We start from the raw sequence: 14019 nt of genomic DNA on the forward strand, positions 1-14019 counted from the left end.
CGCGTCTCTGAAGCGGGTCCTCCGAACTGCTGGGAGAGTTTGCTTTGATTTCGTTTCTTTGTCGCCAGTCATACGAATATTATGCGGTTGTTATTATTATTATTATTAAGGCAGTTATGCGAATATTTTTTTGGTTAGTTGGAGCCTTCGAAAGATCGGGTCCTGTTTGCAAAAACTTCTGCAAAAGGAGTAGGAATGTCCAGCTGTGCGGAACAGCTCAGTAATACAGTAACCATCAGTTTCTGCCCCAAAGGTGCTTTTTCAGGGGGCAACTGGACTTTCTTGTTGTTGTTGTTTTCTTTGAAGACGTTTCGCTTCTCATCCAAGAGAATGGATTCCCCACTATCCTGTCATTCAGCTCTGACAGGATAGTGGGGAAGCTTCTCAGAGCTGCAGCTTCTTGGATAAAAAGCGAAACGGCTTCAAAGAAAAAAACAAAGTCCAGCTGCCTCCTGAAAAGGCACCTTTGGGACAACCATCACCTGGATGACTGCGAATCTAGAGACATCCGTTTCTGCATTAATTGCCTGCGCGTCATATTGAACAGCACACCAACTGCACCAGCTAGGTTCGCGGTACGCACCAAAACCCACTTCAGTCTAGTATGTTGTGCAAACCTAATCATAAATGGAAAGCTTTATTATGCATTGCATCTCTCCTTTCATGATATACAATATCTTCCAAAAAGACTTCTCAATCATAATACACTAAAAATATGAAATAGCATTTAATGGCACTGGCCTTGAGGAAAGAATAGAGCTGGAGCAACCGTCAAGGGATGGGTTTTTTGCCTGTCTCTTCCTAAATTATTTTTGCCATTGTGGAGTCAGGAGGGTTTTGTACTTGGGGTAATCTCCCCTTCTCCATAAATTCACGGGGCGTTTTCTACATAGAATTAAAAAAATTGCACTTATTAATAGTTCCAATAAGAAAAACTGACAATCGAGCTGAAGTATAATTTTTAAAATAAAGCTACGGGCAGAAACATTCCTTTTTCAGAATAAAAGGTAACTGAGGCAATTGCTCTATTACTCACCTGTCAAGTCTACTAGCTTTGCAATGCAAATTCCAGGCCAGTAGAGTAGGGATCGTTAGAAGAGAAAGCCATGAGCGTGAGATTTATTTATACTGATAAGCGATCTTTGGAGTTTGGAGTTCGCTACCACGTTCTAACCATCTAAATTAGGGGTCTCCAACCTTGGCAACTTTAAGACCATTCTGGAAGTTGAAGTCCACAAGTCTTAAAGTTGCCAAGGTTGAGACCCCTGATCTAAATAGTATTTAGTCATACATCATCACAAAAGCTTTCTTTATCGGGGGCTATTATTATTATTATTTTATTTTATTTTATTTTTAAAGTCATCTCTCTCTGCAGTTCCGAGATATCCGTCGAATTCTTCTCTAACACTGCCGTATCCAGACTAAAAAATAAATAAAAACGAAAGCGTGTGAAGCACTCGGTTTCCTTCTCCCAGCGCAACTTCCGGAGGAACTGTTTCCGCTTCCGGTTAGGATGTTGACCATGGCGGCGCTGCGGAGGCTGGCGGGCTTGCAGAGGTTGCTGGGGTTACCGGCTCGTGCCGTCTCCTCCGACCAAACAACGAATTCCACGGTTTCTGCCCGGATCTCCCGGGCCCCTCGCCCTCTGGAGGTGGTTGAGTGGCACCCAATAAAGGAGCATGAGGAGACGAACCCTTTCATCAAGGTGAGAAGTGTCAGAGGGGAGAGCTAAAAGGGCAGGGGAGCATAAGGGGCAGCTGAGTCCGGCTTTCGTTCCATTTCTGTTGGAAAAGGAGATGCGATTTCTTTTTTGGAAAGAGGCTTCATTTTCTAAGAACAGCTTTCTGCCATATGGTGTCCTCTGGGTAGGTCGGGCTACAGTTTGTAGGATCCTCAGCCAGATATTTGGACAGCGATCTTGCCAACACGACTGGAGCTTTCTGAAAGGTAGAAATGTCTATCCTGGAATTGTGAGTATTCGATGGTCCCTGTTTGTTAGCTGCAAAATAGTACCCTTAATGCTAACCCTGTGTCCCAAGGATGTAACTACTGGCATCCTTGACTTACAACAGTTCGTTTAGTCACCGTTTGAACTTACAACAGCACTGAAAAAACTTGACTTATGACAATTTTTCATACTTATGACATTCTTATAGTTATATGATTTACATTCGGATGCATGACAACTGACTTATCTTTATGACATTTTGCAGTGTTCTGGAGTCATGTGATCCCCTTTGGCCACCCTCTGACAAGCTATGGGGAAACCGGAGTCACTTAGCAACCGTGTTACTGCAGTCATTCACTTAACAAATGTGGTGAGAAAAGTCGTAAAAGGAGGCAAAGCTCACTGAACAAATTTTTCACTTAGCAACTTAAATTTTGGGCTCAAGTGTAGTCATAAATTGAGGATTACCTGTTCTGGAGTAAGTGTAGGGTAATAAGAGTGTTTGAAGGATTCTGCTCAAGAGTGCATCCTTTATGCATCTTTCACTCTGAATTTGTGTTGCATGGAGAGATGGAAACACTAGTGCTATTTTTCTAGTTTTTCTAGTTTTCTTCACTCGGTTAAGTGAAAACGTTAGTGTGTTTAATTTCAGTCTTTCAGAATCCTGAATTGCTGATATGATCATTAGAGAGGGTTGTTGAGTTTAGGCTGTAGTTTTGAAACAGTTCTTTCTTTTTTTCTTTCTATTTTAGAGAGCCATTATGTCATAGAATTGTCATTGGGAAGAATCTTGAAAATTGTCATCTCCAAACCGTATTCAGTGCAGTGTGCAACCTCAACATCAGTGGGAGATAGAAGGCTCTTGATTTTTACAGATATTAATCAGATTGCTGTCACAACATTAAAGAATCATGAACAAAGACAAATCCGATTTTTCACTCTAGTGTATTGTTTAAATTGAAACCTAAGATAGCATCATAAAATCTAAGTAATATCCACTTGTTGATTAGCATTATGCTATGTATATTTTTATATTATATTAGGCCTTGCTTTTTAATGGTAAAGCCCCTGGGATTGAATAAGATTAATGCTCATTCTCTCTCACAGGCATGTGGAATGTCTTGATCAGGTATTTAATTCTTAGTTTCATTCCCATTTATAAATCAGTATTTTCACATTTTGCAGAATTGTTTATGTGAAATATATATGAGTTCAGTCTTGTAAAATAAAATTTCATTCAGTTATATGGGATTTTAACATTTTCACTTATCTAGAAATAAATACTGTCTTGGAAGTTATTTCTCAAGAAACATTCATAAAATTGTCCTATAAAGTACAATTGTGATATATTGAAACGAGCCTTGCTTTCCTGCAATGTATTAACCACCAAAATCTCTTTTATGTGCCTGCACGACGTAAAAACTAAAAATCAACAAATGATAAACAAGTAACTATAGATCCCTGGGTTCAGGAGTTCCAAACAGTAGCTAGTAAATATGTTCATCGTATCTTATTGTTTTTAAAAAATAGCAACAATGGGATCTTATAGTGAGCAAATATGAGGTGAACTCTATAATCAAATATATACAGTGTTATTTCAATAGAAGAGTATATAAATGCCTTTTTTTCCCTTCCATACAGTTGTGACAAATTATAGAATTTGCCTGGACAATCCCTACCTACAGTTTTACTGGCCAAATTTTTCCGAAGTGGTTTGCCGTTGCCTCCTTCCTGTGGCTGAGGGAAAGAAACTAGCCCAAGGTCACCCAGCTAGCTTTGTTCCTTGAAAGTGAAACGAACTCATTCTCCCATATTCTAGCTTAATGCTTTAACTGCTACATTAAACTGGGTCTCATAAATGCTGTAGCTGATTGCAAATAATATAAGGCAAAAGAAAAAATTAAAATGAAGGGAGTACAGACAAAAATCAGTATGTATAATGAACTATTATTTTTTAACTATACACTTTACATAACAATTATCTGTTAAAGATAGACATGAGGTTTGTGAGCATTATATAAACATCTGTTTATTAATCATCTGATCTCTTTTTCATAGTCTTAATATGCAATTTAGAGATTGGCTTCCTATCTTACACTAATTCTAGTAGTTTGTTCTGTCCCCCCCAACCACAACCAAGAAGACACGCCAACTGACTATATCTGCCAGCAATTTATTCCTACGACAGATATCAGTTCTGGCAACGAACCTGCGATTGCCTGCCAAGTTCTCTTATCTCCTCAAAAGCCAGTGTAACTGCAGTTCGTTGCTGGAGCAACCAAGAGTTCAGAAATAAACAGAAATCCAGAAGCCAAATTCTTAGTCTCGAAATATTGCAGCCAAAGTTTCCAAGAGTCAGTTTTTGTCCATCACAAGAAGCTATAGAGCAGCTCCTTCTGCTTTTATACCCTGTGGGGTGTGGCTCCGTGACTTAGCACTCTTTAGGCCTGCCACCCCTTCTTTTGTTTTTCCCGCCTCTCCTTTCTGCAATGCCTGGGATTAAACCAGAACTGATTGTCAGCAGCTGGGTCTTGAGGCATTGCCTGGGAGGGGAAAGGTGCGGGAGAAAGAGGCCTCGTCATCTCCTCCACCTGGCCTGCCTCTGGAACCTGGAGCGGAGCCAGAGAGGAAGGTCCTGCAGAGGGAAGCCCTGTCGGCTCTTCCCCCTCACTCTCTGAGTCACTCTCTGCCAAGAGGTCAGGCTTGGGAGCCGAAGACACAACATAGTTTGTTTAAAGCAGCATGTTGTACGAGCCTAAACAAGCCATGGCATAGTGTAAACCTGTCTATAAGAGTCTCTACTCAGAAATAAAACTTAATTAGTTGAATGCAGCACATATTGGGAGTGGCCCAGAGTTGGTTGGAAGATAAATAGCTATATAAATGTTTTAAATAAATCAAAACTGAATACCAAATATTTTACATAAATAAAATGTAAACTGTTCTTTGTATATATTTTTCTTTTGGCATACCGAGCCACAATTTCAAAAAGTATAACTTTATTAAAAGAGTGATTGTGTCTTCAGTTTTTACCATGCTTGTAAAATTGATTAAAATCAGCTTTTTAAAGAAAATAAGAATTGTACTTTTTATCTGTATGGATACCTATATTTGGTTACAATTATTCAATTGCATGTTTTCAAACGAAAAATTCTAAAAGGAATTCAGATAGTAAAATATAAGGCAGGGAATTCTGAAAGGTCCAGGTGGTTATTATAAAACCAACTACTATCATTGCTAGATTTCTCTCTTCTTGCTGGATCAATACATATGTTCCAAATCAGAACATCCATTCCACTCAAAGTAATTATTAAGATAATCTTCTCCAACCCCTTTTGTGGGACAGATTAAAAAAAGAAATATACCTATTAGAATTAAGTAGATGATACATCATCATCATTTTAGCCATTGTCCACTGCAGGATGAAAGCCTCTTCCACATGTTTTCAACCAATATAGTCCTTAGCTTTCTTTTGCCAATTGGGCCTGAAATATTTATTGATGTCATTGATCCATCTTGTTGTAGGTCTCTTTCATGGATGCTTTTTATCAAGTGAGATCCATTGTATGACTGCCCAGTTCCACCTGCCATCAATTCTTCTTGCTTATGTGATTAGCTCATTTCTATTTCAATTCTTTTACTCTCTTGATGACATCATATATTTTTGTTTGTTCTCTAATCCATATGCAGGTCTTTCTATCTTGTCTTGTAATGCTGACCATGTATCTTTCCATCTTTCCATTTTGCGGCACTCGTAGCATTTGTATCGATTGTGAGGTTAGTGTCCATCAGGGTGGATAAAAATCAATGATTTTTAAAAAAAAATTAAAAAAATCCAATTTTTTAAATTTACGGTAAATCAGATTTTTTTAATTTTTATCAAATTTATTTTAATAAAATGGTTTTGGAGTAAAAATCTGTCTAAAGATAGTTTTCTATTTAAGAGTAATAATTTAGTTTGTTCAGCATGAAATGGAGCTTAGTTATATAGCATGAAGCTGTATATTCTGCAATATTTGCATTTTTGGTAAACTCATTCAAAGAATCCAAGCTCTGCAACTAAATAGGAAACCTTCATTTTGTTTGCAAATAATAATATTAAAGATTTTAATTGCCAGCAAGAATGAGTCTTTATGTTTAAAGAGCACTTGTCATTTCAGATCCATCGTGGCAGCGCCTGTTAGCGGGCATCTGCTCACCTGTTGCCCGCCACATCCCTCACCTTGTGCCACTGCGGCATCACCAGCTATCCCATTAAACTGAATGGGACTGTTGGTGAATCAAAAGCAGATCAGAGGAGGAGCCGCTGTGGGACAGAGATGACAGTTGCTCTTTAAAAATTATGAGTTGATTTAAATCAAGCCTTTTTACTAGTGATTTAAATCATGATTTAAATTGACGATTTAAATCATGATTTAAATTGACGATTTAAATCAAATCCACCCTGGTGTCCAGGTTAGAGGAGGTAGCACACACTGATAGAAAACTTATCTCTTCAGGCAAAGGGGGGAAGGTCGTTCTTGAAAACTATGCTTAGCTTGCTGAATGCCTACCAACCACATTTAACATGATGTTCAATTTTCTTTGCTGTATCACCTTCCACTGAGATCCATTGACCCAGGTATACTATATAGGTATACTATACATCTAGTTCTTCTCCAGATATAATTTTTTTTCTTTCTTTGGTGAATTTATTAAACATAACCTGGCTCTTTTTCAGATTTATTTTTAACCCAAAATGGTTCTGTTTTGTGAAGCTCTGGTATGTGTCTTTGTAGCTCTTCCGGGTCTTGTGAGAAAAGAACAAAAGAATAACACCAGCTGCAAATCTGAAATGGTTTAAATAATGGTTATTTATGATACATGGTTAGTGATTAGATTAACCCATTATGTTAAGTGGTGTTTTTATCACCACTTGTTGAAAAAAGCCATAGTGATTTAATGTGACACATGAGCTCAGCCGGTATGGGGTTTCTTTTACTCTTCTGTAACATTGAATGTCTTTGCTGATTTTGGTTGTTCTTTGTAGTGGACAACTGAGACTCTCTACAGAGAAGCACCAGGATTTATTCCTTGCAGAAAAGAGAAACAAGGAGTGTGGAAGCTTTACTGTCTACTCGGGCACGGAGTTCTGACACTGGTCAACAAGTTGTCATGGTAGACTCGTCCCTTTCCATTTTGTTCCCCTGCGGGGAATTTTTTAGACTGTAACCTCAACAAGAGCTTTTCTTTCTTTTAGTGGAAGAAAAAGATAGGAGGTTTGCTTCCAGTCTTACAGCCAAGGCCAAAAAGCTCCTGCAGTCTTTCCCTATACATTTGGAAGGCACTGTTAAAGAAAGGTAAAGATTAAAGGAAGCTGTTTTCAAACAGATTCGCAGAAAAATAAAAATTCAGTTTTGCCCTTAGCACTTTGGCTGGATGTATTTTGTTGGGGGATTTAAAGCATTAAAGTTCTGTGTAGGTTTACTAATAAAGATTAGTCAATTGAATATTATAATCACTGTTAATGTATTATGTGTATCAGCTCATGTTTTCTGATCAGCAGAGTTTATGGTAGATTTTTCCTGGTGGAAGCAAATGTCTACCCATGAGATTATAATGTTTTTATTCATAAAGAGTTTTGTGGTTCGATTTTGTTCTTTTGGTTCATATTTTATATTTAAGTTTTAAAGCACTTTTTTCTAATACCATAATAATGTATTATTAAAAGTGGTTGTGGTTCATGAAGAACAATCAATCTGTCCTCTCAAAAGGGTACAGTTTCTGCTACAAGACTGCCAATATTAATTTTACTTAATTCAGCCTTCTGCTAGAAATAGAAAAAAAAGTCATTTAAAAATAGAGGCAAGAGTTCCTGGACTAGAAAAGAATAGTGTTTTTCCCTTTGAAAAAGGGAAGAGAAGCAGAGGACCTTTGCTTCTGGGTGATTTTATTTCTGTAGAAATAAATTACAGATTTTAACCAGGAATTTGTGTTACGGTCTTGAGTTATGTTTCTCTGTAGTGCAGGTCTCATTGTCTCACATTCATAGTTCCCTGAACTTAGAATATTGTGGTTTATATCATTCTTGAATCAGTTCCATGATTTTTCTTTATAGTTTCCTTGTGATCTATGATTTAATTTGGAATCCAACATGTGATAGGAATCATCCCATTTGTAGCAGATCAATGTCATTTTATAGTCCGACTGAAACATTTTGTTACTTTTGGATTTTTCTTGTTTAATACCATGTTTTCACGAAAATAAGACCATCTTATATTTTTTTGAACCTTGAAATAAGTACTTGACTTATTGCCATGCGCTCAAAAGCCCAATTGGGCTTATTATCAGGGGATGCCTTATTTTGGGGGAAACAAGGTATTGAATGCAGATTTCACTATCCTTTGAATCTCAAGATTTTAGCTCCAATAATAAAAAAGCTACAAACTTTTTAAGAGCTAAGTGGATACTGTACACTTAAATGAGTGCTATTAAAAATAACCTTTAGAAGTCATTGGGAGATTAAGTCAGCTTTCCAATGGCTAATCCTCTTATATAACTTTTTACTACGGTTATATTCTTTTGTAGTCCTTGGCCTTTTCGGAGATGAATATTCTTGAGCTAGTATTTGCTTTCCAATTTTGTAGACCTTTAGGACAATAAATATTTATTGTTAGCTTTAGAGAACATTTGAGGTTCAGGATTGACTGTGGAGTCCTTTGTGCTCTCTGAATTTGGCTTTTTTTCTGAAGACATTTCATTACCCAACAAGGTAACATCATCAGTGCCAGAAGGAAGTGGGGTTTCCTTTCTGTAGTCCTTGACTTACAACCACAATTGAGTCCAAAATTTCTGTTGCGTAATGAGGCAATTGTTAAGTGGGTTTTGCCCCATTTTACAATCTTTCTTGCCACAGTTGTTAAGTGAATCCCTGCAATTGTTAAGTTAATAATACGGTTGTTAAGTGAGTCTGGATTCCCCATTAACTCTGTCAGAAAGTCGCAAAAGATCACATGACCCTGGAACACTGCAACCGTCATAAACACAAGCGAGTTGCCAAATGTCTGAGTTTTGATCTTGTGATGCTGCAAAGGGTCATAAGTGTGAAAAATGGTTATGTCACTTTTTTCAGTGCCATTATAACGTTGGTCATTGCACAAATGTTTTTAAGTCGAGAACTACCTGCACAGTAGCTTGCTCTGTCATAGTTGGTGTGGTATTGTTTTTTCCTTTGTAGTTCCTTAATTAGGCTGATTGATTAAGCAGCAGCCTAACCTTGAATCACCTTAATTCAACAACCAAATGCCAACCGTGGTATCCAGCAAATCAAAAAACTACCAAGGGGGTGGAGGGGGAACCCCCATCCTAGATTTATTGCCCTGCAATAAACAAAAAAAAATTCCTACTTGTCACACTGCTAGGTAAGAGTTTCTAGGCTTCTTTATAATGTTGAATTATAACATTAAAACATCCCTTCGTTCAATTTCATGAGTTAACCAACTGGAACTCTTGGCTTCTCAGCTACATCCACTGATCTTGGAATAGCTGTTACATCGGGCCACATGGTGGTGCTGTGACTCCATGTGCCATTAACTATGTTTTTTTTGCTTTGTTTTTAATTGCTATAGCATGTGTGATTGTTGATCCTGCCCTCTTTGTAGCTTTGGTGCCTCAAGGAAATTTTAAGTAGCATTTACCATTACCTTTATTGAAATGTTCGATTCAGACTCATCTCATCGTCTGGTTAAGCGAGACAAGAGCTAAAGGACATCATAATATCCATTGTGTTTAGCAAGAATTGTAGCTATTTGCTACTAGACAGGAAAATGTATTATTGGAGGTTGCTTAGTTCTTTCTTATCCATGTATGTTTCTCCCCCATTGCTATAACTTCAGCATCCTCTTCCAGTTTCAGTTAACTAAAATAATTTCCTTTGTTCCTGTTTCTCTAATTTCTCTTTCTCTTTTCGATATGGATTGTTGTCTGATTGCTGGTAAAAGGAAACTTTACAGGAAAACATGATGGTTTTCTTAGAGTAGGTGCTAGAGAGCCAATGAATACAGATTGTTACCTATTCAGGCATTTTAATGGAATTTTCTCCTACTGAGAAATTATGTCAACATTTGCAAAGAGCACACACATCTCTACTTGACAAGATGCAGGGAAATGAAAACCTCAAATCCATTATAAGATTTTGACAAAGACTGTCTAGCTGAATGTGATGTTGAAAAATCCATGTTTTATCTCTTGAATGAACAACTAAATATATATGCATTTCTCACCTGACTCAGGAAGCTAGAAATCATCTCCACTTGTTTCTTGATTTGAAGGGCCCAAAGCTACCGAGTATACAATAACAGGGATGATAGAATTTAAGACTGTGCTGCGGATCTTGGAAAGTTCTTTGACTAGGAGTTCGTTTTCTGTATCCCACATCTTACAATTTTTTTTTTAAATCAGTACTGGTATCTCTAGGATACTGGTATTCATTTGTATACAGTTGAATTCATTTGGAGCTAAATTCCAACTGGTTACTGATGAAGTACAGCTTCAGCAGCAGTTTACCATAAAATAAGTTAAATTATTTGCATTAGCCACTCACGGCTGTACAATTTTCCTGACTCCAAACATTTATCATCCTATATATTTAACCAAATATCATTTCTAATTTATAGAAAGGTAGGATTGTGTGGGCTGGTGGGTTTGTTCCATTAGTATTATGTACCCAGTGTTATGAATGTTTCTGTTGCATACTACGTAATATCCTACTGTGAATATAAAATTGTGTTATGTAATTTCTCAAATAGTACATCAGGAAGTGTTCTTCTGATTTTTGCCTTCGTGGGAATATATAAAATCAGCTGTAGTGATTTGTAAACTGTAGCTTTTAGATTAATGTGTTTTAAACTATTTAAAAGCCTTGGAGAATAAAAATATCCTTTCCTACATCTGAAAAAATAATAAAACAGGCATCAGACATACTTCGCTAAGAAAGGCATTCTGGAAATAGAAGGTCAGAACTGAAAAAGAAAACTGTCAATTGAATTAAAACCTCTACAATTTAGTCAGATATTTCTCTCACAAAATATCGACACTGTTATGTGTACAAAGATGGAAAGATTTGACTTTACCCACAATGGAGGAATGATAGTGCAGATGATGGAAGCTCATGAAATGTCCAATTTGATTTAATGGTGATTGGAAATCTCTTATTGACTTTTTATGGGAAGCAAAAGAAATTATAATATATTGTTTTGAGGATTAGATTAAAAATAATAAATTACGGAGAAAATGTAAACAATGCTGTATTTATTTAAATTGGTTTGCCACTCATCACACCACAAGACAACTCTATAACCATCAAAGAGATTATTTTATATTTTACTTATAATTGCTGCTAGAGAAAATTAAAAGTCACTCCTTTACCGTTCTTTTTTTTTCTTTGATTGCTGCACCTTTGTCTTTGCTCTTTTTTTCTTTTTCTTTTTTTCCTTTTTTCCATTTTAAATATTCTGGTTAGTTTTTATTCTGCTTCAAAAATTTTATTTAAAAGGAAGTTTCTTCCACAAAATGGTCCCTTTGTCTGTTATTCTTCTTTCTGAATAGGTTTCTGATTTTCTGTCTCAGTTGCTTTATTATTATGATAACCACAAACTTTCCTATACTGTAGTACTGAAGTTGATGTCTGGTAGGTAGGCGAACAGCATTTTCTCTGCCAAAGTAATGAGTTTTGAGACCCACTGTTTCCATCACTATGGTGATAGTGAAGCCCTTATGATGTTGTGCTGTTTTAAGGGGCAATATCCTTGAAAGTTAGGTTACTGTCACCAGAATAATCTATGAATTTGACCAAAGTTGGGATGAAATTAGGGCTTTCCTATAGTTATGAGAAAAATAGTATCTTTACATAGATTTTTTTTATGCTGTCTCTGAGAATACCTTAGAGCAGGGGTCCCTAACCCTCAATCTGTAGACTGGCATCATGCCGCGGGATGTCAGCAACTGGGCCATGCAAACAAGGGAAGCCCCATCCGTGGGATGCAGGCCGCCTTCATTCCACGGAAAAACACTTCTCCACCAAATCGGTCCCTGGTGCCCAAAAGGTTGGGAGCCGCTGCCTTACTGTTTCTCATGATTAAGGAGAAGTTAAGAAGATTACCAGAGAAATCATGTGAGTTTTGAGTTCTTCAGAGAAAACTCATATTTGTGCTGTTCTTGATTGAATTCGTTGTAGAGGTAATAATCATGGTCCTTTAACACCATCAGTAGATACTGACAAATAAATTTTAAGTTATGTGAATTATGTTTTAAAAGGGAGTTCCTGTGTGGGCTGGAGCATTGGTGTAGTTCTGTCATTGACTGCCCTCTATTAACAAATGGGCTGTTGTATCGTGTATTCATACCACTTCTGAACAACCATCAGGGGCAGCCCTGTTCTTAGCATAATAAACAAATGCTGTGTTTGTTAAAGACCACGCAGAATGCTAAGTGATCGTATATTTTGTTTGATTTTTGACTTGTAAGTTGCTCAAATATAGCTAATTGTAGCTTTTGCAGTAAAAGTAATAGAAACCATGACTTAGCAAGGTACAGGACTGCAGTCAAGCAAGAAAGAATGAGGATGAAAGGAAAAAAGGCTCAATTGCATTATAGTTTCAGGAAAGAGTGGAAAGTAAATTGCAGGGAAAGAAGATTATTTGTAATCGAGTTCTGAAATCCCATCTGCCCCCAATTCTTTTGGGAACAAAGTTTTCAAGATTAATTGAAACTGTACAGTGCTATCATTGTGTCTCCTGCTTCATTTATAAGTACACTTCCTTTCCCATCCTTCATCCCTTAAATCTGGGCACAGTACCAACTGCATCTTGACACCTTTGATCTACTTTCCTTTTTCAAATCTCATTTCTAATCCTTGCATGATACTATGTGGGTCAGAGGAAACATAGCAATGCAGGTATAAGATTTACTGAATATACAAAGGAAACTTTTACTGTAGCCGGAATTTGCAGCTTCTTGTTTCTCAGAAATGTATTGGGATAGAGAATTGTCCCTCTCTTAAGATATCACAGAGGTTTTGTGCTTGCTATGCTTGCTGAAATGGGGACACTAATTTTGTCTATGACCTTTTTAATTCTTTCTTATTTGGCCTGTGGTGAGAACCCCAATTCCTAGTGTTAAAGAGCAGATGTGGCTTTGCAGGATATGGCAACTCTGCTCTGATGGATGGGGTTCAGAACCAACATATCTATCGGATGGACAGCTGAGATCCAGGCTTCTTAGAAGCATTGAACAGCTGGCTGTTTGCGTCCTACTGGAGGATCTGCCTACTATACCAGTGCTGCTTTTCCCTAGTAGACACCCAAAGCAGCAGTATCCTTATTCTAACTGTTCCATCTGAGTTCCATTGAAAGAAAGAGCTGGATCAGATCCATGTTAAAACTTTACACCTAGCAGTACAACATATAAATAAATGGTGCTGTTCTCCCACCAATCAAAACAGGAGCACCTGTTGCTTGCATACCTTTCATTCAGTCCCATAGTATTTGCGCAGGAGAATATGCAAATGTGAGCTTTGGGGAAAGTGCCATCCCTAACTACGACCTCAAGAAGTATGTCCTTAGAGGTGCTGACTGAGTGATTGCTTCTTGTTGAACGAACAGGACTGTTGGAGCAATGTAAGACAACTATGCTCCAGGAGAATTACATTACTAAGTGAGACAACAGGAGTTCGAAATGGGACAACTTGTCACAGCCAACTTGCTGCGGCCATCTCACTATGGCCAACCCGCCACAGCCAACTTGTCATGGCCAACTCACCATGGGACAACTTGCCACGGGACAACTTGCTCCGGGACAATTTAACAATTATTCTAATTTTTGCCATTCATATATCATTCTGTCCTACCTTTTGTATCCTTTTTTTAATTATTCTTTTCCACTATTTCTTTGATATTAGTGTAACTCTTGTCCTGCAACAAGATGACTGTGGCAAGTTGTCCTGCAGCGGATTGACCATGGCGAGTTGGCCAGAGTGAGTTGGTTGTGATGAGTTGGCTGCAGAGAATTGTCATAGACTGACCCCAGGAATTTGC

General features: G+C 37.5%; 1 protein-coding gene across 2 annotated transcripts in view; it reads left to right on the forward strand.

The window, feature by feature from the left end:
- Nucleotides 1–1375: 1375 nt before the first annotated feature.
- Nucleotides 1376–14019, forward strand: part of NDUFB11 (NADH:ubiquinone oxidoreductase subunit B11) — a 61825-nt gene continuing 49181 nt past the window's right edge. The window contains exon 1 of one of the 2 annotated variants that reach the window (XM_058174060.1): nt 1376–1705. In XM_058174060.1, coding sequence (XP_058030043.1) covers nt 1514–1705 — 192 coding nt within the window. In that variant the 5' untranslated portion in view covers nt 1376–1513. The remainder of the gene's footprint in view (nt 1706–14019) is intronic. The other variant, XM_058174058.1, reaches the window with a different exon arrangement.

The sequence above is a fragment of the Ahaetulla prasina genome, chromosome 2 (genome assembly GCF_028640845.1).
Source record: "Ahaetulla prasina isolate Xishuangbanna chromosome 2, ASM2864084v1, whole genome shotgun sequence".
Lineage (NCBI taxonomy): Eukaryota > Metazoa > Chordata > Lepidosauria > Squamata > Colubridae > Ahaetulla > Ahaetulla prasina.